The 27,890-nt window shown below is 57.5% G+C and overlaps 1 protein-coding gene across 1 annotated transcript; it reads right to left on the bottom strand.

The window, feature by feature from the left end:
• Positions 1 to 8: 8 nt before the first annotated feature.
• On the bottom strand, positions 9 to 27,844 carry MYBPC2 (myosin binding protein C2). Its single transcript, XM_036307233.1, has 28 exons — positions 27,691 to 27,844; positions 26,385 to 26,489; positions 25,776 to 25,862; positions 25,221 to 25,369; positions 24,752 to 24,869; positions 24,023 to 24,068; positions 23,837 to 23,896; positions 22,980 to 23,173; positions 22,593 to 22,725; positions 19,606 to 19,730; positions 19,406 to 19,511; positions 16,234 to 16,406; positions 12,651 to 12,816; positions 10,035 to 10,141; positions 9,736 to 9,765; positions 9,123 to 9,262; positions 7,535 to 7,694; positions 7,335 to 7,439; positions 6,566 to 6,754; positions 5,515 to 5,649; positions 5,146 to 5,313; positions 4,874 to 4,962; positions 4,583 to 4,778; positions 4,267 to 4,406; positions 2,814 to 2,973; positions 2,487 to 2,623; positions 1,256 to 1,442; positions 9 to 134 (listed from the first exon to the last, which is right to left on the bottom strand). The coding sequence occupies exons 1-28, from the start codon at positions 27,707 to 27,709 to the stop codon at positions 124 to 126; spliced, it is 3,435 nt and encodes a 1,144-aa protein (XP_036163126.1). The 5' UTR covers positions 27,710 to 27,844; the 3' UTR covers positions 9 to 123.
• Between the last annotated feature and the right edge of the window lie 46 nt (positions 27,845 to 27,890).

The raw sequence follows: 27,890 nt of genomic DNA, 5'->3' as shown, positions 1-27,890 counted from the left end.
CACGTGTGTCTCCAGACAAGATTGTTATCTTCTCGGCTCAGTGACAGCTCCTGCAAAGAGCCGCTGTCGGGGGGTGGGGGGGCTCCGCTCAGGCTCAGCAGGCGCGATCCGGGGGTGGGGAGCTCACTGCGGCACTGGGGAGACAAGAGGAGAGGGGGTGGCTGCCGGGGACGCAGGGACCCCGCTTCCCCTGTGCCAGTGCCCCGCCGGCCCTGCCGCCTGCTGGACTCGCTTGGCCAGCAGGGAGCGCCGTCTCCCCTTCACCGCCTGGCTCCCCACCCTCATCTCTGCCGGTGCCACCCCGCGGCCAGGGCTGTAGCTTTGAACCCCAAACTGGGACCATCCCAGCTGAGCAGGGATTTCTGAGCAGCGGCTGGCAACAGGCTGACCCCGGAACCCTGGATGGGGGTCTTTCTGAGCTGATGAACAGCTGATAAAGGGGACGGCGGCCTGGGGGTGTGACTGAGGTCTCTGAGCCCTTGTGGAGGGTCCCTTCCATCTGCCGGCTGTCATCTGGGCCAGGGGATGTCCCAGTCGGGAGGGACCTGGATAGCAGGCTCCCCACAGAGAATAGCGGGGGGGGGGGTGGCGGGCGGGGGGACGAGGAAGCATGTTCTGGGTGGATGCAATGGCACGTGCAAAGGCCCAGGGCCAGGAGGAAGCACGGCCGGTCTGTCCTGCTGCCAACAGCTCGGTGTGGCCGGAACAGCGTGGAGGAAAACGGGGTACATGAGGCCGGAGAGGGGCGGGGGGGGTCAGATGCAGGACCATGACTCCAGGCTGAGGAGCGCCTGGGCTGCTGGGGAGCCCCTGGAGGGCAGGTCACCCCTGGACAGAGTGTCCTCGGGGCCCCGTGTGGGGTGGGCTGGAGAGAGACACGGAGGTGGGTGGCTGCGGGCGAGCATTCAGAAGGAGGAGGACCAACAGCTGGGGCTGTGGGCCGAGGGGGGGACAGCCTGGGGCAGCCTGTGCAGAAGGGAGGCGTGTTTCTGGGCTCCCGCAGCCCCGGGGCCTCTGCCGTAACCCATGTTTGTGTCCACGCGCCTCCCACTGGGGGCCTCAGCCGTCACTTGCTAAGCTCTCCTCACTGGCTTCTTTCTTGTCCTTCAACTCCCCTGGGAAACCTGGGACACTACCCAGGCTGGTCCGGTGCCCCCGCCCCGCCCTCCGACGCCCCGGGCGGCCTCCTCCCCGCCACCCTGCACCCCCCAGCGGGTCTGACTCCCGTAGCTTTGCAAAGGGCACGAGCTCTCACCTCGGACCTCCAGCTTGCACTCGGCCAGCGCCTCCCCCAGCTCGTTGAACGCGCGGCAGGTGTAGGTCCCCCCGTCGAAGGGGGACGGGCGGCGGATGTTCAGCGTCAGGATCCCCTGGTAGTTGGTCATCAGGTACTTGGGGTCCTCCCTGATTTCCATCTTGTTCTTCATCCAGACCACCTTCGGCTGCGGAGGGGAGGGGGGAGGCGGGCAGCTCAGAGAGGGTGCCTGGGCCGTGGAGAACGGGCCCTGGGCGGGAGGTCTGAGTCCTCACGTTGGCTGTGCCGCCTCCTGATGGCCGCATGGGGTGAATGCATGCGTGGAGCCCACGAATGAGCATATAGATGGAGATGGAGGAGGTGAACTAATGAACCCACGGTGTGCCGGCCGGGGCCAAAGCTGAAAATGTGAAAGGCAGCCCTGGCCGGTGTGCTCGATGGTTAGTGTCAGCCCACGAGTCAGAGGGTCACAGGTTCGATTCCCGGTCAAGGGCATGTACCTGGACTGCAGGTTTGATCCTCAGCCTTGGTCACACATGTGAGAGGCAACCAATCGATGTATCTCTCTCTCATCAATGTTTCTTTCCCCCTTTCTCCCCCCTCTCATTTTCACTCTCTCTAAAAAAAAAAATAAATGTAAAAAAATATCCTCTAGCCCTGGCCGGTTTGGCTCAGTGGATGGAACGTCGACCTGCGGACTAAAGGATCCCAGGTTCAATTCCGGTCAAGGGCACATGCCCAGGTTTCGGGCTCAATCCCCAGTGGGGAGCATGTAGAAGGCAGCCAATCAATGATTCTCATCATTGATGTTTCTCTCTCTCCCTCTTCCTTCTCTGAAATTAATAAAAACATATTTTTAAAAAATATATATATCCTCTGGTGAAGATTAACAAAAAACAAAACAACTTGTAAGTCAGACCGGAAGTCAGCAAACTTCGGTTGCAAAGGGCCAGGTAGTCGCTATTTCAGGACAGTGGGCCCTGAGCTGTCTGAGGCCATGGCCAACACACAAGCGAGTGTGCAGGGCCATGTTCCAATAAAACTTTATTTAGAGAAACTGGTGGCAGGTGGGTTTGACCAGCCGGTTAAAAGGGAGCAAATTCCGTGAACTGAGACGAGACAAGCCCGGGAGGCAGAGGGGCTGTGATGGGAGGGGGAGGGGCTCCATCTTGCTGACGATGCCCCTCCAGGATCGCCCGCCCGCCCGCCCCACACGTGCGCGCGCACGCACCTTGGGGTGGCCCCTGACGGCGCAGTTGAGAGCAGCAGTGTAGCCGGCCACCACCACGCGGTCCAGCAGCGGCGTCAGGAACTTGGGAGCCATGCGGAAGTCGTGCTCCTTGTACTCCGGAGGTTTCCAGTTGATCCCTGCGGGCGGGCGGGCGGGCGGGCGGGCGGCAGGTGAACCTGTGAGGCCACTGAGCCCGCTGCTCCCAGCCGCCTCTCCTCTGTCACCCGGTGCCACCAACCTGGGGTCCGGGGCGGGGGGTGCAGAGGAGCCACCACGGCCAGGCCGCCGCCGCGAGGGGGACTGGGCCCTGCGAGGGGAGGGCCTTACCCGTCTTGAGGATCCGGGCCGGGTCCTTGGAGACGCCGGGGGACTCGCTGAGCCCACAGATGTTCTCACTGAAAACCCGGAAAAAGTACTCGTTGCCCACGATGAGGTCGGACACGGTACAGTGGGTTTGGCGGTTGTGTTCATAGACGTTGAACCATTCCTGGCGGGAGGGACAGGGAGGGGCGGAAAAGTCAGGGACACAGACCCGGGAAGGGCGGGGGGGGGGGGTGAGGAAGGCACCCCCACATGTGGGCGAAGCCAGCAAGCCTGCCCTTCGTAGCGGCCGGCAGAGAGAACCACCCAAACGCCCATCCGCGGATGAATGGAGAAGCACAGCATGGCAGCCGCCAAGTCGGGGGCTATCACTGGGCCAGGAAAAGGGAGGAAACCCTGAAACCTGGAGAACAGGAGGCTGAGTGAGAGCAGCCAGGCACCAGAGGCCACATTTTGGGCGATTCTGTTCCCAGGCAACCAAGAGGCAAACCCACAGACACCGGGAGCGGGGTGGGGGTCGCCCGGGGAGTGGGGAGGGGAGGGGAGGGGGTGACTGCTTAGTGGATACGGGGTTTCCTTTCAGGTGCGAAATGTCTCGGGACCAGCCCGGCCGGCGTGGCTCCGTGGCTGGGCATCGACCCATGAACCAGGAGGTCACAGTTGGATTCCTGCTCAGGGCACATGCCCGGGTGGCAGGCTCCATCCCCAGGGTGGGGCCTGCAGGAGGCAGCTGATCAAGGATTCTCTCTCATCATGGATGTTTCTCTCTCCATCTCTTTCTCTCTCTCCCTTCCTCTCTGAAATCAATAACAATAATTTTTTTTAAAAAACGTGTCCCGGGGACTAGATAGAGGTGGCGGTGGCACACCACTGGGAATGTACTAAAAGCCACTTCGAAATCAATGCTTAATGTCGTTATGGGAATTTTACCTCCATTTAAAGAAAGATGCCCTGGCTGGTGTTGCGCAGTGGTTAGGGACCGGCCCTCCCACCAAAGGGTCATGGGTTTGATTCCCAGTCAAGGGCACAGACCTGGAATGTAGGTTTAATCCCCGGCCCTGGTCAGGGTGTGGGAGGCAACAGATTGATGTGTGTCTCACATGGATGTTTCTCTCTCTCTCTCTCTCTCTCTCTCTCTCTCTCTCTCTCTCTCTCTCTCCCCCCGCCCCCCCCATCCTCTCTCCTACCCTCCCTCCCTCCCTGTCACTCTCTCTAAAACTCAATGGGGAAAAATATCCTCAGGTGAGATTAACAAAAAAACAATGAAAAAGAAAGAAAACCCATCATGCACCAAACCTCAGCCCCAGCCCGTTCTCCCAACCTCTTGGGGCCTGTTTCCCCAGCTGGAAAAGGGGGGCGGAAGCGCCTGCTCTGACCCCTGGCGGCTTTCCCGCGCCTTCCCGCACCCCCCCACCCCCAGCTCCCAGCTCACCCCGCCCGCCGGCCCTCGGCCCCTCACCATGGTCTTCTTGTCGGCTTTCTGGATGAAGTACCCGGTGACCTCACTGTTGCCGTCGTCTTTGGGGGGCTGCCACTCCACCAGCGCGTTGGTGCCCCACACCTCCTTCACCGTCACGTTCACGGGGGGCCCTGCCTTCTCTGGAAGGAGGTGGTTGCTACCGGCCAGCCCGAGGGCCCCTAAATGTCCACCCTCGCCTCCTGTCCTGTCCTGACCGCTCAGGCCTGCCCCCCACTCCCATGTCCTCGCCTCCCACCCCGACCCCCCTCCTCTGTCCCCTCCCGGCCCCGGTGCCCGCCCCGCCCCGGCCACGCACCCACGACCCGGATGCGGAGGGTGGCCGTGTCCTTCATGTTCTCGATCTGCACGGTCAGCTCGTACTCCCCCGAGTCCGAGCGGGCCGCCTGGCGCACGAAGAACACGGTGTCGGTGTCGCTGGTGCGCACGTTCACGCGGGAGGCGTCCACGGGCGCCCCGCCCTTCGTCCACACCACCTGGGGCCGCGGCTTTCCCTGGGCAGGCAGCGGGGGGCAGAGGTCGGCCGGGGCCCTCCTGTGGGAACTGGCCCCTGACCCCTGACCCCCGACCCTGACCCCCCGCTACGCACCTGGAAGGGGATGACGAGGTTGATGGGCTCCCCGACTTTGCGGATGAAAGTCTGGCGCAGGTGGCGAGGGAGTCGGATCTTGGGTTGCTCTGCGGACAGACCCCAGGGAGGTCAGCGCTGGGCTTGGGGACCCTCGAGAGGGACGAGGAGACCACGGCGATGAGACTGTCGGGGGGGGGGACCCTAGCGATGGCCTGGGAAGGCCTGGCCAGAAGACACCCGCGTGGTCTGCGGGAGGGCAAGGTCAGGGGTCAGGGGTCAGGGGCGCTCACCCACGATCTCCCTGATGGTGACCGGCTGAGCCAGAGTGGCCGGCTGGCTGCGCCCCGCGATGTTGACCCCAACGACCCGGAAAATGATTCTGGCTCCTGTGGGAAGATCCTTGACGGTGAAGCCACAGCGCTCGACGGGCTCCGTGTTTGCGGGGATCCACTCCTCGGCTGGAGAGAGGGCGGTGCCGGGATCTGCCTTCCGACCGACCGACCGTCCGACCGACCCGCCGGCCCCGCAGCCCCGGCCCCTCCCCGGCCCGGAACTGGCGGCAGCTGACAGTTATTGCGCACCATGACCGGGCTCCACAGATGGGACGAGACACCCACGGGGACCCGGGAGCCCCGCCCCCCGGCCTGCCGGCCACTCACAGTCCTCCAGGCAGTACTCCACCAGGTACCCGTCGATGCCGCCCGCCCCGATCCTGTCGGGGGGCCTCCACTTGAGGGTGGTGGTGGTGTCTGTCACGTCCTCCACTGTCAGGTGCCGGGGTTCACTTGTGGGCGCTGTAAGGATCCAGGGAAAGGGGCGGTGGGGGTAAGTGAGAGGTCAGGGGTCAGCAGGGAGGGTCACGGGTCAGAGTTGGAGTCCCTGGTCAGAGAGGGCCAGAAGTCCATGAGCAAGGACACATCATCGACAATAATTAAAGCAAGATATCCCGGCCCTGACCAGTGTGGCTCAGTGGATAGAGCGTCGGCCTGCGGACTGAAGGGTCCCAGGTTCGATTCCGGTCAAAGGCATGTACCTGGGTTGCGGGCACATCCTCAGTGGGGGGCGTGCAGGAGGCAGCTGATCGATGTTTCTCTCTCATCGATGTTTCTAACTATCCCTCTCCCTTCCTCTCTGTGGAAAATCAATAAAATATATTTAAAAATAAAAAAAAATTAAAAAATAAACCAAGATATCCCGGCCGGCCATGGCTCAGTGGATGCACATCGACCTATGAACCAGGAGGTCACAGTTCGATTCCCGGTCAAGGGCATGTGCCTGGGTTGTGGGCTGGATCCCCAGTGGGGGGCGTGCGGGAGGCAGCCGATCAATGATTCTCTCTCATCATTGATGTCTCTCTCTCTCTCTCTCTCTCTCTCTCCCCACCCCCCCTTCCTCTTCCTTCCTCTCTGAAATCAACTGAAAATAAACGAAAACAAGATATCAAGGAAAAGTGAGGTCTCCGAGGGCGGAGACAGGCGTTAGTCTGCTAGGTCAGAGGTCAACGCGATACTCAGGCGGCAGCACAGAGCGTAGGGCCACGGAGGCCAGGAACGGGGCAGGAGGGGGGGGGGGGGGCTCAGGGCCAATGCGCTGAGTCCTCGGGTGAGAGCGGGCAGAAGCCGGCAGACTCTGTGGGGTCAGAGGTCAGCGACAGCCAGGGCAGGGGTGAGCGGTAGGCGGGGGCCCAGTGAGGGGGCGGGGGGGCCTCACCGATAGGCATGAAGGGCTTGGTGTTGAGGCTGGGCTGCGACACCCCGATGGCATTGACGGCGAAGACCCGCATCTCGTACAGGACGCCCTCGATCATCCTGGTGGACTCGTAGGTCGTCTCGGTGAAGACCTCGAAGTTCAGCTTCATCCAGCGCTGGGAGCCCTTCTTCTTCCGCTCCAGGAGGTACCCTGCCCCGCCGCCAGGCAGAGAGTCGCCGGGGTCATGGAGCGGCCACGGAGGGGTCACAGGCCCGCTGGGGCAGCGAGGGTCACAGGGACAGGCCACGTGGCCCAGAGAGGCCTGAGGCCAGGACTTTCGGGTTTATCTCAAGGTCACCAGCAGCCAGGGTTCACCCGTCATGGGGCCACGGGTCATAAATCCGGGGGTCAGGGCTCACAGAAAATCCCAGCCTATTGCTCTGAGGGAGGACTCCGAGGTTGTCAGGGAGTTTGGCTCAATGGATAGAGCGTCGGCCTGCGGACTGAAGAGTCCCGGGTTCGATTCCCGTCGGGGCACATGCCCCGGTGGCCGGCTCCTCCCCAGTGGGCAGCCGATCAATGATTCTCTCTCATCATGGATGTTTCTCTCTCTCTCTCCCTCTCCCTTCCTCTCTCTGAAATCAATAAAAATATATATTTTTTAAAAAGATGGAAACCAGGTCTGGGGGGGAAGGGGGGGCACCGAGGATGCTAAGGACTCTGGGAGGTCAAAGAGAAACCAGGGGGCCCAGGGGGTCGGAGGTCACGGGAACTGGTGCGAGGCACTCACCGGTGACTGGCTGTCCCCCATCATACTTGGGCGGCTCCCAGACAAGGATGGCCCAGTCCTCTCCGACTGAGGTGACCCGCACCGCCTCCGGGGGGTCTGGGACATCTGGGGGGGGTGGGGGGGAGAGAGGAGGGTCAGGGGGCTCCTCACGGCCTCAGGGAGCCACCCCCAGCTCAGCCCCTTCGGCTCCCCCTGCTCACCCACAACCCGCACGAAGATGGAGGCCACGTCCTCGCCAGCGGGGTTGGCGACCTTGATGGTGTAGCGGCCCTCGTCCGCCCGCTCCGCACTCTCGATCACAAAGCTGCTGCACTCCACCCGCTGCTCGATGCGCATCCTGCCCTCCTTGGCCGAGAACACCTGGGCACAGCGCCCGAGGGCCGTGGGCCGCCTCTCCCCACCAGACCTCCTCAGCCCCCCCTGCCCCCCTGCTCGAATCTCCCCGCGGCTTCCCGTCAGCCCCTCCTCCCTCAGACCCAGGAGTCGGGGGACCCAGTTACCAAGGCCGTGGGCCAGCACAAAGGACCCGTTGGATCTGCACCGGCCTCACTCATCACTCCCTACGGCCCTCCCCGCCCTCCATTGAAAACACCAGACTGGCTCGTGCCAAGACTTTGCAGGCAATGTCCCGACCCACCCACGTATCTCTCTGCTCTACTGTTCTCATTCCTCTCAGCCCTCTGTGCCGCCTCTTCCAGGAAGCCCTCCTGGATGCCCTCAAGGGAAAGTGACGGCCCATCCCCTGAATTCTCATCGCATCGGGTGCCTCCCTGTATCTCAGCCCCATCACCCTGGACTCTGACTATCCGGGCGGGTGTCTGCCCCTCTCCCAGCGCGAGGGCTCCCGGGAGGCGGGGGCTGCGTGGTCAGTGATTGATGCGTGGCTATCGGCGTGGTGCCTGCACAGAGGGCCTGGCAGAAAGGAGAGCTCGGGGGTGTTTGCCGAGGGAAGGGATGAATGAAGACAGAGTCTCTCCCTTTTACAGGAGAGGGAACTGAAGCCCAGAGCAGACACACTGGACTGTCCCAGGGCCTGGAACATACAAGGTCAAAATATTTGTTGAGTGGAAGGAAGGATGGATGGATGGATGGATGGATGGATGGAAGGATGGAGGGTGGAAGGATGGAAGGATGGATGGATGGATGGAAGGATGGATGGGTGGATGGATGGATGGATGGATGGATGGATGGATGATGGATGGATGGATGGATGGATGGGTGGGTGGGTGGATGGATGGATGGATGGATGGATGGATGGATGGATGGGTGGGTGGGTGGATGGATGGATGGATGGATGGATGGATGGATGGATGGATGGGTGGATGGATGGGTGGGTGGGTGGATGGATGGATGGATGGATGGGTGGATGGATGGATGGATGGATGAGTGGGTGGATGGATGGATGGATGAGTGGGTGGATGGATGGATGGATGGATGGATGGATGGGTGGGTGGGTGGATGGACGGACAGGATAACTGGGTTGGCTACGGGACAAATAGATTAAATACTGGATGAGTGGATGGATGGGTGAATTAACCGATTAACTGATGAGTGGGGAGACGGATGGATGGAGAATGATGGATGGAGAGATGGATGGACAGAGCACCCACCATGTGCTGGGACAGTCCCCTGAGATGGACAAACTGAATCTCCAATCTTCAAAAGCACCCTCTGAAGAAGGAATCACAATCCTCATTTTACAGCTCAGAGAGGGAAAGCCACTTGCCTAAAGCTGCCCAGCAGAGCCGAGCGGCCAGGTGGTCAGGGCGCAGGGGAAGCCCCACATACCTCGTCCCCCTTCAGCCAGGTGGCCACAGGAGGGGGCTCCCCCGTGATGGCCACATCCAGCCTCAGCTTGTTCCCAGCCACGACCACGATGGAGTTTTCCGAGGTTTTCCCCGAGCAGTCCAGGTGGATCTTCGGTGGCTCTAGCGGCAGAGACGGGATTCCGGGAACATGGGAGTCAGCAGCGGGACCGTTCCAAAGCCCTCCAGGGGGTCTCTGGAGAAGCTGGGTGGCCCCAGCCATAGAGACCCAGGAGTCCATGCCCTAGCCCCTCCTCCCTCTGACTCGGGCTTCCAGCTCCTCCTCCCTCAGACCCAGGGGTCCAGGCCCAGCCCTCCTCCCTCAGACCCAGGAGTCCAGGCCCCAGCCCCTCCTCCCTCAGACCCAGGAGTCCAGGCCCCCAGCCCCTCCTCCCTCAGACCCAGGGGTCCAGGCCCCCAGCCCCTCCTCCCTCAGACCCAGGGGTCCAGGCCCCCAGCCCCTCCTCCCTCAGACCCAGGAGTCCAGGCCCCCAGCCCCTCCTCCCTCAGACCCAGGGGTGGAGTCCAGGCCCCCAGCCCCTCCTCCCTCAGACCGAGGAGTCCGGCCCCAGGTACCAAAGCCACAGGGTCCCTACCTTGCTTGGGGACGTACTCCACCTTGATTTCTGGTGAACACAGGAGAGGGGATGGTTAGGTCTAAATCCATGGGGCCCGATCCCACCCCCACCCCCAGAGGCAGAGGGGAGGGCCTGGGGTCACCCGGGCCCCGGGGGTGCTGGGGTGGGCTCAGGACCGTGACTGTCCCACTGGTCCCCCCCTGGTTACGCTCTCCCTCATCTTCTGTCTGACTGCCCCCCCCCCCACAGTGTGCACTGAGGGAAGTTTACTCCTGAGGGGGCACTTGGGCCCTGGGGAGAACAAAGGGGCCCCTCACCCAGGAAGTTGAGCTTGGCTGAGAGAGACAGGGCATAGCCATCGGGCACGAACGTGTAGTCCCCCTCGTCCTCCGGGCGGACGTCATTGATCACCAGCTTGTGGATCCTAAGGGGTTGGGGGCACAGGGCAGAGGTCAAGCCAGGTCGCCCTGGGACCACCACGGAGAAACATCCTCCTCGATGCAATGTACATGCTCACACCCACCCTTTTTCTTTTTCTTTTTTCTTATTTTAAATATATTTTATTGATTTTTTACAGAGAGGAAGGGAGAGGGATAGAGAGCCAGAAACATCGATGAGAGAGAAACATCCATCAGCTGCCTCCTGCACATTTCCCACCAGGGATGTGCCCGCAACCCAGGCACATGCCCTTGACCGGAATCGAACCTGGGACCCTTGAGTCCGCAGGCCGACGCTCCATCCGCTGAGCCAAACCGGTTAGGGCCGCCCTATTTCATTTTAGTATTTTTTTTAAAATTGATTTTAGAGAGAGGGGATAGGAGAGGGATAGAGAGAGAAACATCGATGAGAGAGAAACACTGATGGGCTGCCTCCTGCACGCCCCCTACTGGGGATCACCCCCAATGGGGCATGTGCCCTGACAGAGAATCACACCAGTGACCTTTTGGTTCACAGGTTGACGCTCAACCACTGAGCAACCCCAGCTGGACCACACCCACCCTTTTTCTTCTGGCCTTTGGAACTCTGGGTTCAAATCTCAGCTTTGCCCCCTCCTAGCTGTGTGGCCTTAGGCAAGTTACTTAACCTCTCTGTGCCTCAGTTTTCATCTATAAAATACAGGCAATGATGCCCATCCGGTGTAGCTCAGGGGTGGAGCGGCGACCTATGAACCAGGAGGTCACGGTTTGATTCCCAGTCAGGGTGCATGCCCGGGTTGTGGGCTCGATCCCCAGGTGGGGGCGTGCAGGAGGCAGCTGATCAATGATTCTCTCTCCCTCTCCCTTCCTCTCTGGAATCAATAAAAATATATTTCTAAAAAATATATTTCTAAAAAATACAGGTGCCCTAGCCAGTTTGGCTCAGTGGATAGAGCGTCGGCCTATGGACTGAAGGGTCCCAGGTTCAATTCCAGTCAAGGGCACATGTCTGGGTTGCGGGCTCGATCCCCAGGTGGGGGCACGCAGGAGGCAGCCGATCGACCATTCTTTCTCAACACTGATGTTTCTCTCTCTCTCTCTCTCCCTCTGCCTTCCTCTCTAAAATCAATAAAAATATATTTTAAAAAAAATACAGGCAGTGGTAACAATCCCCACCAGGGTTGCGAAGCACTTAGAAAGCTCCCCGGCACTCAGTGGGTGCCCTGTGACCTGTAGGGCTTCTTCTTCTCACTGAAACCACAAGCAGGCAGGGCTCCTACACAGAACCCAGAGAAAGCCACGTTCCTCCCGGGGCTGCCGTCCGGAACCCCACAGGACACGGCATCCGGTGGCACTACGGTGGCATTCTGTACAGACTGCAAATAGGACCACGATTTCCCCTCCCTCTGTCCACGCCCCTTGCCAGGAGAGCGTGCAGCCTTTGACTCCCTTCGCCCAACAGAATGCGGTGCAAGTGCCCTGGCCGGCGTGCTCCGTGCTTAGAACGTCAGTCAAGGGCGTGGGCCTGGGTTGCAGGCTCGATCCCCAGCTCTGGTCAGGGTGCATGCGGGAGGCAACCAATGCATGTGTCTCTCTCACAACCGTGTTTCTCTTTCTCTCTCTCCCTCTCTCTCCCCCCACTCCCTCCCTTTCATTCTCTCTTTAAAAATTTCAATGCAAAAAAAAAAAAAAGGAATGCCCTAACCAGTTTGGCTCAGTGGATAGAGCGTCGGCCTGTGAACTGAAGGGTCCCAGGTTCGATTCCGGTCAGGGGCATGTACCTTGGTTGCGGGCACATCCCCTGTGGGGGGTGTGCAGAGGGCAGCTGATCGATGTTTCTAACTCTCTATCCCTCTCCCTTCCTCTTTGTAAAAAAATCAATAAAATAGCCGAAACCGGTTTGGCTCAGTGGATAGAGCGTCAGCCTGCGGACTGAAGGGTCCCGGGTTCTATTCCGGTCAAGGGCATGTACCTGGGTTGCGGGCACATCCCCAGTGGGGGATGTGCAGGAGGCAGCTGATCGATGTTTCTCTCTCATCGATGTTTCTAACTCTCTATCCCTCTCCCTTCCTCTCTGTAAAAAATCAATAAAATATATTTTTTTAAAAATCAATAAAATATATTAAAAAAAAAAAAGGAATATGGTGGAAGCAATACGGGACAGTTCCCAGCCCAGGCCACACAGTCATGTTCCCCTGCATGCCCTCAGAACCATTTCTAGCACGTGATGATGCCAGGGCCAGCCCTACTAGGAGATGAGGCATCATCAGGACCAGCGCAGACACAGCCCAGCACCTCCAAATCCGCACAGGAGGGTGAGCAGAACTGACACTCAGCTGACCACACAAGCACCAGGAAGGCGATCCTCAATCAGCCAGCCTCCCATCGACCCACAGTCTCAATTAAATAAGTCCTTGTTCTTCGGAACCACTAAGTCTGGGGATGGTTGTTACGCAGCTAGCGCTAGCTGATACACACGCCCCATCCCCCCAGTCACCTCCATAGTCTACTCCGCACCTCCCCGTGTGGGAGATGGTGATCCTCTTGCTGGGCCGCACCTCGACCCCATTTTTGAACCACTTGCCCGTCACCTTTTCGTCAGACACTTCGCACTTGAACACGGCCTGGTCCGAGGCCTTCACTGTCAGATCCGCAATGTCCTGCAGGACCTCCAGCTGTTTCACTGGACGAGGAGAGAAGGAGAGGGGGCTGTCACAACTCCCGTCTGTCCACAGACATGTGAACTGGGAAACACATTTACATCACAGGAAGGAGCCATGAAGCCTGAGGGGAGGCGGGGACGAGCCCACAGGAGGACACAGGGGTCCCCAGGTAGAGAGGACGGCGTGTGCAAAGGCCCAGTGGAGCAGAGCGGGCTTGTTGGTGTGAGAACAGCAGGCAGGCGAGCCGTGGTAGGAGATGAAATGGGCAGGGCAGCCGGGGCCCAATCCCGGGGCTTGTGGCCCAGGAGAGGACTCTGTGTGGAGTCTGAGCAAGGCCGGAGTGCTCAGGGTGATGGGAAGAGAGCGGGGATCTGACTTACATTTTTATTTTTATTTTTTTATGATTATGATTTTTTTTACTTTCTCTTGCGGTTTGAGAATTCCGTTATTTCTATAACAATTCTTTTTTAAAAAAAATATACTTTATTGATTTTTTACAGAGAGGAAGGGAGAGGGATAGAGAGTTAGAAACATCCATGAGAGAGAAACATCGATCAGCCGCCTCCTACATACTCCCTACTGGGGATGTGCCCACAACCAAGGTACATGCCCCTGACCGGAATCGAACCTGGGACCCTTCAGTCCACAGGCCGACGCTCTATCCACTGAGCCAAACCGGTTAGGGCCTGACTTACATTTTTAAAGTTTTTGTTTTTTTAAATAAAACAATGCTGCCCAGCTGGCGTGGCTCGGTGGTTGGGCGTTGGCCTATGACCCAGGAGGTCATGGTTCGATGCCCAGTCAGGGCACACGCCTGGGTTGTGGGCTCGGTGGGGGCCGTGCAGGAGGCAGCCAATCCGTGATTCTCTCTCATCACTGATGTTTCTGTCTCTCTCTCCTTCTCCCTTCCTCTCTGAATCAATAAAAATATTTTTTTAAAAAAATACACTCCTGGCCGGTGAGCCTCAGTTGGTTGGAGCGTTGTCCTGTGCACAGAAAGGTCACGGGTTCAAGTCTCAGTCAGGGCCATGCCCAGGTTGTGGGTTCAATCCCCAGCCAGGATGCTTACAAATGCTTACAAGAGGCAACCAGTTGATCGATCTCTCTCTCTCTCTCTCTCTCTCTCTCTCTCTCCTCCCTCCCTCCTTTCCACTCTCTTTAAAAATCAATGGAAAGTAGCTCTAGCCGGTTTAGCTCAGTGGATAGAGCGTCAACCTATGGAGTGGAGAGTCCCGGGTTCGATTCCAGTCAAGGGCACATGCCCGGTTCCGGGCTCGACCCCCAGTGGGGGGCATGCAGGAGGCAGCCGTTCAATGATTCTCTCTCATCATTGATGTTTGTATCTCTCTCTCCCTCTCCCTTCCTCTCTGAAATCAATAAAAATAAACAATAAATCAATAGAAAATATATCCTCGAGTGAGGATGAACAAAAATTCAATTAAATTAGAAGAGGCTTTAGATATAGAGGGGAAGTCTCATCCCCACCCACCACCAATCATCTAGACGTAGGCCCTTCTCTGAAGGCGTCACCCATCCAGTCTAGAGCTGTAAAAACAGATGCGTACATACATTTTCTTTCTGTCTTCCCTCCCTTCCTCCTTCCCTTCCTCCCTCCCTCCCTCCCTCCCCTCTTTCCCCCATCCTATCTAATAATAGACAAACATGGTAATTGACCATACCTTCGCTACGCCACCCATTGGCTATTTAGCACAATATGCAAATTAACCGCCAACAAAGATGGTGGCTAATTTGCATACTGCAGGCAGGGTGGGACAGCGCCATCCCGCCTGCCCTGACGCCATCCGGGCCTGCTATCTGCGACCCGGGGCAGCAGGGGTCCCCATGTGCAACCCGACCCGGGGCAGCAAAGGCTTGAAGGAGGCTCCGGCCGGAGCAAAGGCCTGGGTCCCGGGGGCCGGAGGAAAACCAGTGCCGGCAGCCGGGGGAAGGGAAAGCCTATTGCATGAATCTTTTCGTGCAACAGGCCTCTAGTATGCAAATAACAGCCAGCACATTTGCTTTTTCTCCTAAAAATATACAGCAGGTCCCTGAATAACGTCATTTCTTTCAACATCACTTTGTAGTGACATCAATCAAATGTGACAGGAACTTAACTCTTGTTTCTGTCACTCGGCCTTCGGTAAGAATGGTTTCGTTATAGGTCATTTCGCCGCAGTTTTAAGAACCGATCGGCGACGTTAAGTAAGGACTTACTGTGTCTTGGAAATAATTCCACATCAGTAATTAAAAGCTGCCCGTTCTTAGGGCTACATGTGAATATGACATAATTAACTTGGTCCATAAATGGCTTGATTTTTTTGGTCATATTTAAATATGTTTTTATAGATTTCAGAGAGGAAGGGAGAGGGGGAGAGAGAGAGAGAAACATCAATGATGAGAGAGAATCATCGATCGGCTGCCTCCTGCACGCCCCCCACTGGGGACTGAGCCCCCAACCAGGAATCAAACCGTGACCTCCTGGTGCAGAGGTCAGTGCTCAACCACTGAGCCATGCCGGCCACGCAAGCTTTTGTCATATTGAAAGAATTGTAGACTCACAGGAGTTTGCAAAAATGGGTGACATCTTAGACACCCATAGTCCAATAATCAATCCAGGAGGTGGACATGGGAGCAATACTGTCATCACCCAGACGACAGAAGGTCTTCAATTGTGACCATCTGACTGACATTTTACAAGGATCACTGGTTGGTGTGTGTGTGTGTGTGTGTGTGTGTGTGTGTGTGTGATGGGAGCAGGTGTGGAAACAGAACAACCAGCAAGGAGTCTACTATAAGGTGTCCCAAAATTCACGCAAGATTTGAATTTTGCGTGGGTATTAACAACAACAACAACAAAAAGTAAAAGCCTAATTTTACTTGGTTTATTGAAGCAGATTCCAGTATCTGTTGCCCTTTGATTTCAATCCCATCAATTTGATAAGCATTACCAAGTGCCAATTATGGCCCAGGAGCAGGGACAATGAAGACCACGGCTTTGCGTATGTGCCAGCAAAGCCGTGGCGGCCATTTACCTGACAATGTGCTATTCCATACATAACCCTATGCTATATACTTCATGAATCAATAAAAAATTTACCATTTTTAATTATAAACCTGTATTTTCTATCAAAATTACTTCTTGTGTGAATTTTGGGACACCGTATAGAATGGTCTGAGCATGAGGGGATGGAGACCGGGACCAGGGCGGGGGTGGTGGGGGGTGGGGGGTGGGGGGAGGAGTCGGAGAGGGGTAGGGGGAGAGGGGGCCACGGAGGTAGTCAGATTCAGGATCTCCTCTGAGGACTTGCTGGTGAATTGCATGAAGGGTGTGAGGCAAGGAGAGGCATCAAGGACAATCCCAAAGTGGGGCCTGAGCGACGCTGAGCAGCACGGAGAAGCATGCACCGGGGCCCCCGCCCACCCAGGGGCCCCCGAACCTTCCACAATGAGATCAGCCTCGCACTGGCCGCCGTTGGTCATGACCTTGAACCGACCCGCATCTTCCAGGGTCACTTCTGAGAAGATGAGAATGTGACGCTTCCCGTCTTTCTTGAAGCGGTACCGCGCCTTGTAGGAGTCCTCCTTCGTCATCTCCACGCCGTCCTTCATCCTGGGGGGAGGGGACGCAAAGCGGGGAGGGAGGGGTCCGGATGTCAGAGGGTGGGTCCTGGGTCAGAAACACAGTCCTCGGTGGGGGTCCGGAGTCCAAAGGGAGGTCACGGGAGGGAAGAGGGATTAAGGTTGGCAGAGGCAGCCTGAATGAAGAGGTCCCAGGTGAGAGTCCAGGGGAGAAAAAGGGGAGGAGGTCACAGGCCACCGGGAGGTGCCTCCAGGTCCGTTGTAGGTCAGGGGACACAAAAAGAGGTCACGGGAAGAGAAAGGAACATGGAGGGCGTCCTGAGGTCACAGAGAAATGCCAAATAGTTCAGCCTCTGTAAATAGTGCTTCTTCCCCTGCCTTGGACACTCCTTCCTTCCTCCTTCTTCCTCCTGATCCCTCAAAATCTCAGCTCAACCGTCACCTCCTCCAGGAAGTCTTCCCTGTCTTCTGGAGTCCCTTCTTCCTGTTAAAAAGTGGTTACAGCCCTGGCCAGTTTGGCTCAGTGGACAGAGCGTTGGCCTGCGGACTGAAGGGTCCCAGGTTCGATTCTGGTCAGGGGCACATGCCTGGGTTGCAGGCTCAGTCCCCAGTGAGGGGCCCGTGCAGAAGGCAGCCAATCAATGGTTCCCTCTCATCATCATTGATGTTTCTCTCTCTCTCTTTCACTCTGAAACCAATAAAAATATTTAAAAAAAAAAAAAAAAAAGGTGGTTACAGCCCTGGTCGGGTAGCTCAGTTGGTTGGTGCATCATCCCATACAGCAAAAAAAAAAGGTCGCCAGTTGGATTCCTGGTCTGGACACATTCCTAGGTTGCAGGTTCGATCCCCAGTCAGGGCTCGTACAGTAGGTGTCTCTCTCTCTCTCTCTCTCTCTCTCTCTCCCTCCTCCCTCCCTCCCTCCCTTCCTCTCTCTCTAAATTCAATTAAAAAAAACAGCAACAGCCCTAGCCGGCTTGGCTCAGTGGATAGAGCGTCGGCCTGTGGACTGAAGGGTCCCGGGTTTGATTCCGGCCAAGGGCACATGCCTGGGTTTCGGGCTCAATCCCCAGTGCGGGGTGTGCGGGAGGCAGCCAATCAGTGATTCTCTCTCATCATTGATGTTTCTATCTCTCTCTCCTTCTCCCTTCCTCTCTGAAATCAATAAAGAAATATGTTTGTTTTTTTTTAAAAAAAAAACAACAAAACAGCAACATATCCTCGGGTGAGGATTTTTTAAAAACTGGTTCCAGCATCAGTTAATCAGTTACGGCTCCTCTGAAACGCTTGTCAAAACAAAACTTTTATGTTTATTCATGTGATGACTTGACTAATAGCTGTCTCCGTCTCTCACACCCACATGCTCCGGAAATTTACCAGATTATAAACTCCACGAAGGCAGGGGCCATGGTGACATATTTTCTTTCCGTTTATCTCAACACAGAGAAGAGTGCCGCCACACAGAAGGTGCTTCCTAAACATCTGTCAGATGGGTGAACAGATGTGGGATGCATGAATGGAGGAGTAGATGGGGGGGTGAGTGGGTGGGTGATGGATGGATGGATGGGTGGATGGAGGATGGATGGATGGATGGATGACTAGATGAGTGAATGGATGAGTGGATGGATGAGTGGATGGGGGGGTGAGTGGATGGGTGGATGGATGGATGGATGGATGACTAGATGAGTGAATGGATGAGTGGATGGGGGGGTGAGTGGATGGGTGGATGGATGGATGGATGGGTGGATGGATGGATGGATGGATGGATGACTAGATGAGTGAATGGAGGAGTAGATGGGGGGGTGAGTGGATGGGTGGATGGATGGATGGATGGGTGGATGGATGGATGGATGGATGGATGGATGACTAGATGAGTGAATGGATGAGTGGATGGGGGGGTGGGTGGATGGGTGGATGGATGGATGGATGACTAGATGAGTGAATGGATGAGTGGATGGGGGGGTGAGTGGATGGGTGGATGGATGGGTGGATGGATGGATGGATGACTAGATGAGTGAATGGATGAGTGGATCGGGGGGTGAGTGGATGGATGGATGGATGGATGGATGGATGACTAGATGAGTGAATGGATGAGTGGATGGGGGGGTGAGTGGATGGGTGGATGGATGGATGGATGACTAGATGAGTGAATGGAGGAGTAGATGGGGGGGTGAGTGGATGGGTGGATGGATGGATGGATGGATGGATGGATGGATGGATGGATGGATGACTAGATGAGTGAATGGATGAGTGGATGGGGGGATGGGGCTGGGGGGCTGGGGAGATGAATAGATAAGCCAGAGGATGGATGATTGGTCAAATGGATGAATAAATGATTTTTTAAAAATATATTTTATTGGTTTTTTACAGAGAGGAAGGGAGAGGGATAGAGAGTTAGAAACATCAATGAGAGAGAAACATGGATCAGCTGCCTCCTGCACACCCCCTACTGCGGGATGTGCCCCCAACCAAGGTACGTGCCCTTGACTGGAATCAAACCTGGGACCCTTCAGTCCGAAGGCCGACGCTCTATCCACTGAGCCAAACCGGTTAGGGCATGAATAAATGATTTAATGAATCTTAAATAGCAGGGATCAGGAAAAGGGGTGGAATAGGTAGAAGTCAGATGTTCTAGAGCAGTGATGGCGAACCTTTTGAGCTCGGCGTGTCAGCATTTTGAAAAACCCTAACTTAACTCTGGTGCCGTGTCACATATAGAAATTTTTTGATATTTGCCGCCATCGTAAAACGAAGACTTATATTTTTGATATTTATTTTATATATTTAAATGCCATTTAACAAAGAAAAATCAACCAAAAAAAATGAGTTCGCGTGTCACCTCTGACACGCGCGTCAGAGGTTCGCCATCACTGCTCTAGAATTTCTAGATGGTGTGGGTCAGAATTTGGAGAGAGAGGCTGAGGCCTCTGGGGGACTCCCGGGTAGAGGCCCAGGGTCTCCACGAGAGGCCGTAAAGATCGGGCTGGTGCAGAGAAGCGGAGGGCACCTGAGTGGAGATGGGGGCTCACTCACCACATGACCTGGGCGCCTTCTTCCGACACCTCCACGGCCATTTCCACCCGGTCGCCCACAAACACCTGCTGGTCCTCAAGGGGTGTCACAATCAGCACTGGAGGTTCTGTGGGCACAGGGGGTGGGGGACAGGAGGTCAAGTGGTCTCCGGAGCCCCTCCAGACCCCAGTCCCCAAGCCCAGGCCCCACCCCGGCCTCACCTTTGACGAAGAGCTCCGTGAAACACTTCTCATCGCCGACGGCGACTTCATACGCGGCATCGTCCGCCAACGTGCACTTGTTGATGGTGAGAATTCGCTTCTTACCAACGTTCTCAAACACGTACCTGGTGCAAGAACCTCACCTCGGTCCAGGGCCTGGAGCAGACCCTGGCCCTGGGGTGCAGCCGCCCACCAGTTCCCAGGCAAGGCACTCCCGCTCAGAGACAAACTGTGGGGGAGGGGGTACACAGTCCAACTTCTTTTTCTTTTTTTGAAAATATATTTCTTTATTGATTTCAGAGAGGAAGGGAGGGGGAGCGAGAGATAGAAACATCAATGATGAGAGAGAATCATTGATCGGCAGGCCCCCAACTGGGGATCGAGCCCAAAACCCGGGCATGTGCCCTTGACCAGAATCAAAACCTGGGACCCTTCAATCCACAGGCTGACACTCTATCCCAGCGGTTCTCAACCTGTGGGTCGCGACCCCTTTGGGGGTCGAACGACCCTTTCACGGGGTTCGCCTAAGACCATCGGAAAACACATATATAATTACATATTGTTTTTGTGATTAATCACTACGCTTTCATTATGTTCAATTTGTAACAATGGAAATACATCCTGCATATCAGATATTTACATGACGATTCATAACAGTAGCAACATGACAGTTATGAAGTAGCAACGAAAATAATTTTATGGTTGGGTCACCACATGAGGAACTGTATTTAAAGGGCCAGAAGGTTGAGAACCACTGTGCTAGGTCCTCTCCAATTTTGAGTGCCTGCTGTGGACTTCTCTCCTTCCCTCCTTCCTTCCTCCAGACACAGATGTGCCTGCGGCCCAGCTTCAACCATACAGACGGTGTAGCCAGAAATAGGGAAACTCGGATGCCGAAAAGTCCGTAAGAAAAGAGCTGGTCCCCCTACCTCCACCAGCTAGAAATACAGCCCTAGTTAAAGTCATGTGTTCTAGGGACTCCGTTACAGCAACTTAACCCGCACCTTCACTAATACAACTTTTTTATCTTACCCCAAATGCTCATGGCGACAAATTGAGAAAACACAGCCAAGGGGGAAAAAGCCATTTTTAAAAAGAACCCATGTAGCCCTGGCCAGTGTGGCTCAGTTGGCTGGGCGTTGTCCCACATACTGAAGGTTCAATTCCTGATCAGGGCACATGCCCCCGTTTCAGTCTTGATCCCCAGTAGGGGGCATGCAGGAGGCAGCTGATGGATGTTTCTCTCTCACATGGATGTTTTTCTCTCTCCCTCTCCCTTCCTCTCTCTCTAAAAACTAATAAAAAATCCTAAAAAAAAGGACCCATCCATAACTGTCCCAGCAAATGCAAACATTTTGGCCTCTGTCTTGCCAATCTTTTTATCTATACACGAGAGGCTCGGTGCACAAATTTATGCACGGGTGGGGTCCCTCGGCCAGGCTGGTGATCGGGACCATGAGGCCTGTGGAAGGTTGGCTGTGGGAGCGCGCTGATCACCAGGGGCAGCTCCTGTATTGAGCGTCTGCCCCCAGGTGGTCAGTGCACGTCATAGTGACTGGTCGACCGGTCGTTTGGTTGCAATGGTCACTTAGGCTTTTATATAATAGACTAGGGGCCTGGTGCACAAAATTTGTGCACTGGGGGGGGGGTGTCCTTCAGCCCAGCCTGCACCCTCTCCAATCTGGGACCCCTCAGAGGATGTCCCTGTGGGATCGGACCTAAACCTGCAGACGGACATCCCTCTCACAATCCGGGACTGCTGGCTCCCAACTGCTCGCCTGCCTGCCTGCCTGCCTGCCTGATTGCCCCTTAACCACTCCCCTGCCAGCCTGATTACCCCCAACTGCCCTCCCCTGCCATTCCGGTCGCCACAAACTGCCCTCCCCTGCTGGCCATCTTATGGTGGCCAACTTTGACCACATGGGGGCGGCCATCTTTTGTGTGAGGGTGTGGTGGTCAATTTGCATATTACCTCTTTATTATATAGGATATGCAAATAACATTTTATGAAGCAGATGGGAAGTGTGCTTCTGCACACAATAATCGTAAACAGCTCTCCCAGTCAGCATGTATTTTAGAATATCTTTACAGCACCTGAGCACAGAATTGTACATTTTGGTTGTTTTCCATGTTTTGCTACAATAGCCAATGCTTAGGTCAGCATCCTTGCAGCTACATATGCATAACCACCATGGTTCCCTTAAGACAAATACCTAAAATTGAACCATCAAAATGGGCTTTTTTTGTATCTTTTTAAAAAATATATTTTTAGCCGAAGCCGGTTTGGCTCAGTGGATAGAGCGTCGGCCTGTGGACTGAAGGGTCCCGGGTTCGATTCCGGTCAAGGGCATGTGCCTGGGTTGCGGGCACATCTCCAGTGGGAGATGTGCAGGAGGCGGCTGATTGATGTTTCTCTCTCATCGATGTTTCTAACTCTCTCTATCTCTCTCCCTTCCTCTCTGTAAAAAATCAATAAAATATATTTAAAAAAAAAATCTTAAAAAAAATACATATATATATATTTTTATCAATTTCAGAGAGGAAGGGAGAGAGAGACAGAAACATCAATGACGAGAGAGAATCATTGATCAGCTGCCTCCTGAATGGCCCCCACTGGGGATCAAGCCCACACCCCGGGCATGTGCCCCTGACCAGGAATCGAACCCGGGACCCTTCAGTCCGCAGGCCGACGCTCTATCCACTGAGCCAAACCAGGTAGGGCTGATTTGCATTATTACTGTTATTGCTGTTTGTACCATCTGCACGACTGAATGTGTACCTCACAGCACACGGGCCATTTGGGTCTCTTCTCAACGGAATTCCTGGTCTCCAGTGCTTTTGTCTAGTCGTCTACTGAGGTACTCGGACTTTGAACATGGGGGAGGGAGTGCCCTTTCTGGGTTCAGAGTGGCCAGCCTTATTTCGGGGGGTTCTCTGGGCCCCAGATCCCCGCCCCAGCCCACTCTGAGACGGCCACACGCACGTACTTGCTGCCCGGCTTGATCTCCTGGCCGTTCTTGTACCACTTGAGGGGAAGGTCTGGGTCACTGATCTCCACCACCAACTTGATCTTGTTGCCTCTGTCCACTTGGTAGGCTGGGTCCAGCTTCTTCGTGAAGGCTGGAGGGCGAGGGACGCAGGGCGGGTGGAGCTAAGAGGTCCTCACCGCCCTGGTCATCCCAGAGCTGCCAAGTCTCCCTCCCCAGACCATGAGCTCTCCAAGGTCAAAAAGAGGTCAAGGTCAAGAGCTTGGAGGTCCCTGAGAAGAGGACTCTCTTACTCTTCCGATTGGGGCCTCCAAAAGATGGGTCCGGGGTCCCAACATCTGATACCCACGATGCCGCAGGGCCCCTCTCCCTCAGGCCGGTACTGACCTTCACTCTTCTTGACCTCGACCTTGGCCTTCTTGAGCCGCTTCAGCATGCCCCGGAGGTCAGTGATTCCGTACTGGAAGGCGATCTTCTCATACTCGCTCTTCTTTGCCCCTTTCAGGAGCTCCCAAATCTCAGGCGGGATGCCCAGGTCATCGTCGTCCTTCTTCTTCTTCTTCTCCTGCTCAACCACCTCCCTGGGGGCAGGCCAGGTCACCGCGGGGTCTCCTCCCGCCTTCTCCGCCCACCTGCTGGGTGCCTTGCCCGGGCCACTTTCTGTCTCTGGGCCTGTGATCATTTCTTCTCTCCCTCCTGGACCATCGCCCCAGCCTCCGCCCTGGTCTCCTGGCCTCCATCCTGTCTGTCCCCCCGCAGTCTGCCCCCCGCCTTGGGGGACAGTTCTGACCCCCACATCAGATGCCATCCCTTCCCCGTTCGGAACTGGGTGGCTCAGTGTAACGGCAGGCGGACAGAAGAGCAGGCGGGGAGACGGCGGGTGGGTAAATGGACATGTGGGTAGAGGGATGGGCAAAGGGCAGGCAGGTAGGTGGGTAGATGGATCAGTCCATGGGTCAGTAGGGAGCTGGCTGGATGGGCGGGTGAGATTGGCAGGTGGTGGGTGGGCACATGGCTGCATAGGTGTTGGATTGGGTGAACAAGCGGATGAGAAGGAGCCGGAATGAGTAGGAAAGTGGACGTGAGGGTGGAGGGTTAAAAGGTGTGTAGGGAGGTGAACTGGCGGGCAGACGCTGGGTGGCTGGTGGGGGGGCAGTGGGGGGATGGAGGCGGTGGTGGAGGGCCGGATAGATGGCCTCACTTCCCCCTCCTCCTCCTTGAGCCTCCCTCTTCTCTCTGCTCACCTCTTCTTCAGCAGGCCGCTGAAATCCAGCTCGCCCGCGTCTTCGGACTTCCCTTCACCCCTGCGGCCGTGGAGAGGGGGGCGTGAACTCCTCTGAAGTCCCCCCAGGCTCACCTTGGGTCCCCACTCCTTGCCTTCCCCGATCCTCCCTCTCCCAAGGGGAACCCCAGGGTCCAGGGTCACTTACGAACGCTTGAATTCTTCTAGAACCGGCCCCGCGGAGTCCTGAGTCGCTGGGGAGGGGCAAAGGGGGGAGAGAAGGTGAGCTGGAGGCACGTCCTGTCGCAGACCAAGAGCAGCCCGCAGGGCCCGCGCCACCCCCTCCGGGCCCACGTCACCCCCTCTGGGCCCACGTCACCCTCTCCGGGCCCACGTCACCCCCTCCGGGCCCGCGCCGCCCCCTCCCACCTCGTGGGCCAGCACACCCTCTCTCTGAGGCCCAGACACCCCTCTGCTTCCAGACTCATTTCCCTGGCTGCCAGGTACCACCCTCTTGGCAGCCTATCCCCCCTCCACCCGGGCCAGCATGCCCTTCTCCTCAGGCCTGGGCATCCTCCTTCCAGATTTAAGCACCCACACTTCCTGGGCTATAGACGCCCAGCGCCTGTGCACCCTCAGGGCTCCATGCACGTGCCCCCAAATCTGTGTCACCTCCCGTTCATCCCGCACACCCTCCCCCTAACCCACACGCCCTCCGTCCCCTTTCTCAAACCTGTGTGCCGGGACCCTGCAAGGACTGCACTTGCCTCCCGAGCCTTCGCAGGCACAGCCGACCGCCCGCACCCTTCCCCCTTCACGCTCTGAGCATGCAGCCTGTCTCCCCAGTCGGGAACACCCTGGCCCCTGGACCTGGTCCCCCACCCCAGACCCCAAACCCTCGGCCCCACCCCCTCCCATCCCACCCCCGGCAGCGCACCCTCCACATCGATGTTGAAGCCACAGCTGTCGCAGAAGTCCTTGGCTTTGACCTCGAGGCGGTAGTCGCCACGGTCCGCCAGCACCACCTTCGAAATGTGCAGTTCGACGTTGTACACCTGGGGGCCGGGGCCGGGAGTGTGGGTGCACGTGACCACCTCCCCAGAGCCCACCCACAACTCTCCCTCCAATCCCTCCCCCACCCACCATCACTCCCCCACCCCACCGCCCTCTCTCCCCACCCCACCCAGGCCTGAGGCCCCTGCCCTGACCCCCTGAGACTTTCTGGGAGCGCACACACCGTGCCCAAGTGCCTGAACCCCAACGGTCTCCCCTCCTGCCCAACACAACCTCTACCAAGCAGCCCCGAGCAGCCTCCATCCCTGGGAACTCAGGCCCAGGATGACACCCAGGTGTTCACAGGCCTGCGCGGCTCCAGCCCTGGCCCCACCCGTGTCCCTGGCCCTCACGTTGTTGGCGGAGTCATGGGTGGTCTTGAAGGTGAACCGGGCCCCGCTCTTGATGTCCAGCTCCAGCCACTTCCCCTTGAACCACTTGATGGTCGGTTTGCCTGGGAGCTCCTTCCCGTTCACCTTGGCCACGATCAACACATCCTTTCCTGGGGGAGTGGGGGGGCAGTGAAGGATGAGAGGGAGTGGTCAGGTGGGAACCCCAGACTCTAGAGAGGACTGGAGGCTGGGAGCCCCAGACCCTCCTCCCTCAGACCCAGGAGTCCAGGCCCCCAGCTCCCTCCCTCAGATCCAGGGGTCCAGGCCCCCAGCCCCTCCTCCCTCAGACCCAGGGGTCCAGGCCCCCAGCCCCTCCTCCCTCAGATCCAGGGGTCCAGGCCCCCAGCTCCCTTCCTCAGACCCAGGGGTCCAGCCCCCCAGGCCCTCCTCCCTCAGACCCAGGGGTCCAGGCCCCCAGCCCCTCCTCCCTCAGACCCAGGGGCCCAGACCCCCAGCCCCTCCTCCCTCAGACCCAGGAGCCCAGGCCCCCAGCCCCTCCGCCCCCAGGCCCCTCACCATTCTCTACAGACACAGAGTCTGGCTTCTTCAGGAAAACGCCCGTGGGCTCCTCGGCAGTGGGGGACTGCTCCTCAGATGGGGCTTCTGGTGGGAGACAGGACGGGGTCTGAGGCACTGGGAGGGGCAACAGGCCACTGCGGGGACAGCGCTTAGAGCCAGTAGGGGACCCTCTGCTCAGAAGCCAAAGGCCGTGGTATGTCATGGCCTCTCCTGACCTGGGAGAGACCGTGTGACCCCAGGAAGCTGCGTGACCTTGGCCAGGCCGGCCTAGCCCCTTGGCCTCAGTTTCCCCATCTGTGAACGGGAGGGTGGACTGGATGGTCCTGAGTGGGGCTTTGCAATAGGAGAGGCGCCAAGTTGGACGGGGCCGTTCCCAGCTGGCAAGACTCAGTGACCAATCAGCTAGGTGTTGGGGGTGGGGTGGGGCTTGCAGGCCAGGCTGGGGAGCTGGGTTCTGTCTCGGGGGGCACTGGGGAGCCATGGCAGGCTGGGGAGGGGCGGGTCAGCTCTGGGGGCACCGTGGGAGGACAGGGAGAGTGCAGAAGGTCCAGGGGAGCCTGGGCGGTGAGGTCCAAGCTCTGCTGAGCCCCCGGGACACCGTCTCACCTTTGGGGGACTGCGGGGGGGCCTCCTCTGTGGGGGTTTCCTTGGGAGAGGTTTCTTCGGCAGCAGGTTTGGCCTCATCTTTGCCTTTCGGGGCCGTTTTGGCCGCTGTGAGATGGGTGTTACCGATTAAGCACATGCTCAGCCCCTCCTCCCTCAGACCCAGGGGTCCAGGCCCCCAGCCCCTCCTCCCTCAGACCCAGGGGTCCAGGCCCCCAGCCCTTCCTCCCTCAGATCCAGGAGTCCAGGCCCCCAGCCCCTCCTCCCTCAGACCCAGGGGTCCAACCCAGCCCCCTTCCAGACAAATTAAATTTATCTCTACTCCTGAGTGTGTGCGATCAGGTTTCCCCTCGCCCCGGCCGGCTGTGCCCCATGCTCCAGGCCACAGGCCCTGACCTTTGGGTCCTGGGGGTAAAATTAGCTCTTCCGCCCGCCCGCCTGTGCTGGAAACCGGACACCTCGTGCTGACCACAGCACCTCTGCTGGCAGGCCGGCCTGCTGGCTCCAGGGTCCAGGGGGGCCCAGCGGCAGTGAGGGGCTGCACCCCCACCCCACAGCCTGGCTGACCTGGGGCCAGAGGCCTGGGCACCCCGTGAGGTTCATTTCCCCACCAAGAGCGGCCCCCACCCCCATATCAAGAAGTGCCCCCCAGTCTGCACATAAAAAAAGGCTCGGAGCTCTTATACTAGGGCCCCTGATTCTGACTTGGAAGCCCTGGTTCCTACAGGAAGGGGAGCCCTCACCCTCATGAGCTCCCCTCACCACGCAGACAGGACGCCCTGACTCTGTGCACCCCACAGAGCAGTGGTTCTCAACCTTCTGGCCCTTTAAATACAGTTCCTCATGTGGTGACCCAACCATAACATTATTTTTGTTGCTACTTCATAACTGTAATGTTGCTACTGTTATGAATCGTCATGTCAATATCTGATATGCAGGATGGTCTTAGGCGACCCCTGTGAAAGGGTCGTTCGACCGCCAAAGGGGTCGCGACCAACAGGTTGAGAACCGCTGCCACAGAGCAAGGCTCGATCCCCACCCAGAGGACCCGTCCCCTAACGCAGACGCCCCGGGATTCACACACACAGGCAGAGGCAGACCTTCCGCACCCAGAGAGGGGCCTCCCCAGTCCCCACAAAGGGACCCCCTCACCCTCAACGCACAGGGAAGGGGACCTGCCCCCAACACGCAAGGGGGGGAAAGCCGGCTCCCCACAGAGGAGGCGCCCCATTCCCCCGAATCACAGAGCGAGGAGCCCCGTCCCCGTTCAGAAAGGACAGGGCTCCGCAGGGGGAAGTGCCAAAGCCACCTGGTTTAGCCTCGGGCATGTCAGCGGACGCTCGGCTCCTCTGGCCGCAGCTGTGTTCCTCTGGGCCCTGGGGAGGACCGGTGGGCCGCGGGGGAACCCTTTAAGGAGTGAGCTGACTCCCAGGAGTCTCCACCCTCCCCATAGCCGACCCTGGGAGCCAACAGGGACGGCCCAACAAGGAGAGAGGCTGAACGCCAGGT

Source organism: Myotis myotis, unplaced genomic scaffold, assembly GCF_014108235.1.
Source record: "Myotis myotis isolate mMyoMyo1 unplaced genomic scaffold, mMyoMyo1.p scaffold_m19_p_45, whole genome shotgun sequence".
NCBI lineage: Eukaryota > Metazoa > Chordata > Mammalia > Chiroptera > Vespertilionidae > Myotis > Myotis myotis.
This window is presented reverse-complemented; position numbering and strand designations above follow the sequence as displayed.